The 1,521-nt window shown below is 47.7% G+C and overlaps 1 protein-coding gene across 1 annotated transcript; it reads right to left on the minus strand.

The window, feature by feature from the left end:
- Window positions 1-398: 398 nt before the first annotated feature.
- Window positions 399-1,521, minus strand: LOC103648356 (casein kinase 1-like protein HD16). Its single transcript, XM_020549251.1, has 5 exons — window positions 1,435-1,521; window positions 1,248-1,338; window positions 884-1,041; window positions 555-743; window positions 399-431 (listed from the first exon to the last, which is right to left on the minus strand). Exons 1-5 carry the CDS (start codon window positions 1,495-1,497, stop codon window positions 399-401), a joined length of 534 nt encoding a protein of 177 aa, XP_020404840.1. The 5' UTR covers window positions 1,498-1,521.

Consider the following 1,521-nt stretch of genomic DNA (forward strand, 5'->3'; position numbering starts at 1 on the left):
TTCAACCAATTCAATTTATCTACGTCTCTCAAAATAAAATGCCATTGAGGCTCACGACACAGGCAGCCCAGCGATACATCGGGTGAAACACATTGCATGGGCCCCAAAACGGGAAGAGTGCACGCACAAATTTCTACCGACAACACGGGAGAAACTCCTGTCAAAATATGGCGACAGCAACGAATTTCTGCCCAAACGCGTTAGGAAAGGTCGTTCGGCCGGCATTATTTCTTTACCAATACGGTAGGGTAACCCATACCGTATCTTCAGAGATACACTAATCCTATCATTAGAACTGGTTTTGACTTGACGCCCCATCTCGCATCTCTTGATGCGAGGCGCTTCGACTTCCATTTCCCACGTGCGCGCCATCAGGACACGGTCCGCCCGTAGCAGATCTAAGCGATGTAGAGGTTCTTGGCCCATTTCTCCTACGAAGTTTTTGCAAGGTCAGCTTAGAACGGTGACAGGAGATGCAAATGGCAGCGAGATCTGAAGCATTGGCAAGATAGATGTTTCTTAAGACACATGGTTTGCAGCTGCAAGGGACATACCTTGACGTGTGAGCTGGGGAAGGCGGAGGTCCGGAGCGTTTCCTGGGTCTCGTCCATCGGCTTCCGCTTTGGCATGCTCAGGATGAAAGCGGCTTGGTTGTTGGTGGCCGCCGTGGAAGTTATCCTGTAGCCGCTCTCCCAGCGTCGGTGGATGCCTTCGTTGGGGTACAGGAAATCCAACTCTACAACCTGACAGTAGTTGGGAAAGGGGGGCTAAATGCCTTGTTAAATGTTCAGGCATCAGTTGACACAATTCAGAGGAGTGTGAGCGCTGGCAAGGCGAGCCCACAACACAGATACTGCTGCGCGGTCAAAGCAATCATCCTAACCTGAGTAGAGAACCCTGAATTCCTTGACATGACTACGCCCCAGCGATTCCCAGCGGTGGCCATGGATGTCACATGGAACCCTTCTTTCCACTTCTTATTGATCCACTTGTAAGGAAACGACTCACTAACCTTGTATGATTGCTGGGTGTAAGGAGTTCCTGCAGCAGTGGAAATATATTACCCCAAATTACTACCATCGTAGGCCCTGATAGTTAATGCGCGATGCAACGAGGCTTAAAATAGAGATTGCATTATGACATACAAGAGAAACAATAGGATTTTGCACTGCTAACGGGAAAGTAGTGAGGAAATGGAAGATCAATATGCAAGCCTGAGCAATGACAAGAAAAGGTCAAATCAAGACCTTTGGACATGACAACCAATGAGCTCCCGTTGGATGATCCAGTAATTGCCGTTATGTAGTAGCTTTTCTCCCACTGCTCCATTATCCAGTCCTGTGTATAATCAGAAACAGAGTTACGCTTCCTGGCTAAATCAATTAATTATTAGGTATGGTCGTCAGGCTTCACTCAGATAGTATAATACTGTACCTTGTGGAGGAAAACTGGTGAGAGCTCATAAACCTGAGAACAGAAACCAGTTCCTGCGTCCATGATGAGTGCCCAAAGGTTTGTAAA

This window comes from Zea mays, chromosome 2, assembly GCF_902167145.1.
Source record: "Zea mays cultivar B73 chromosome 2, Zm-B73-REFERENCE-NAM-5.0, whole genome shotgun sequence".
Lineage (NCBI taxonomy): Eukaryota > Viridiplantae > Streptophyta > Magnoliopsida > Poales > Poaceae > Zea > Zea mays.

Excerpts from the sequence above, each read along its gene's own strand:
- LOC103648356 (XM_020549251.1), bottom strand. The coding sequence starts at position 1,497 with ATGGACGCAGGAACTGGTTTCTGTTCTCAGGTTTATGAGCTCTCACCA. Across the intron at positions 1,339-1,434 it reads CACCAGTTTTCCTCCACAAG|GACTGGATAATGGAGCAGTG; the intron begins GTACAGTATTAT and ends GATTATACACAG. Across the intron at positions 432-554 it reads TCCCCAGCTCACACGTCAAG|GAGAAATGGGCCAAGAACCT; the intron begins GTATGTCCCTTG and ends AAAACTTCGTAG.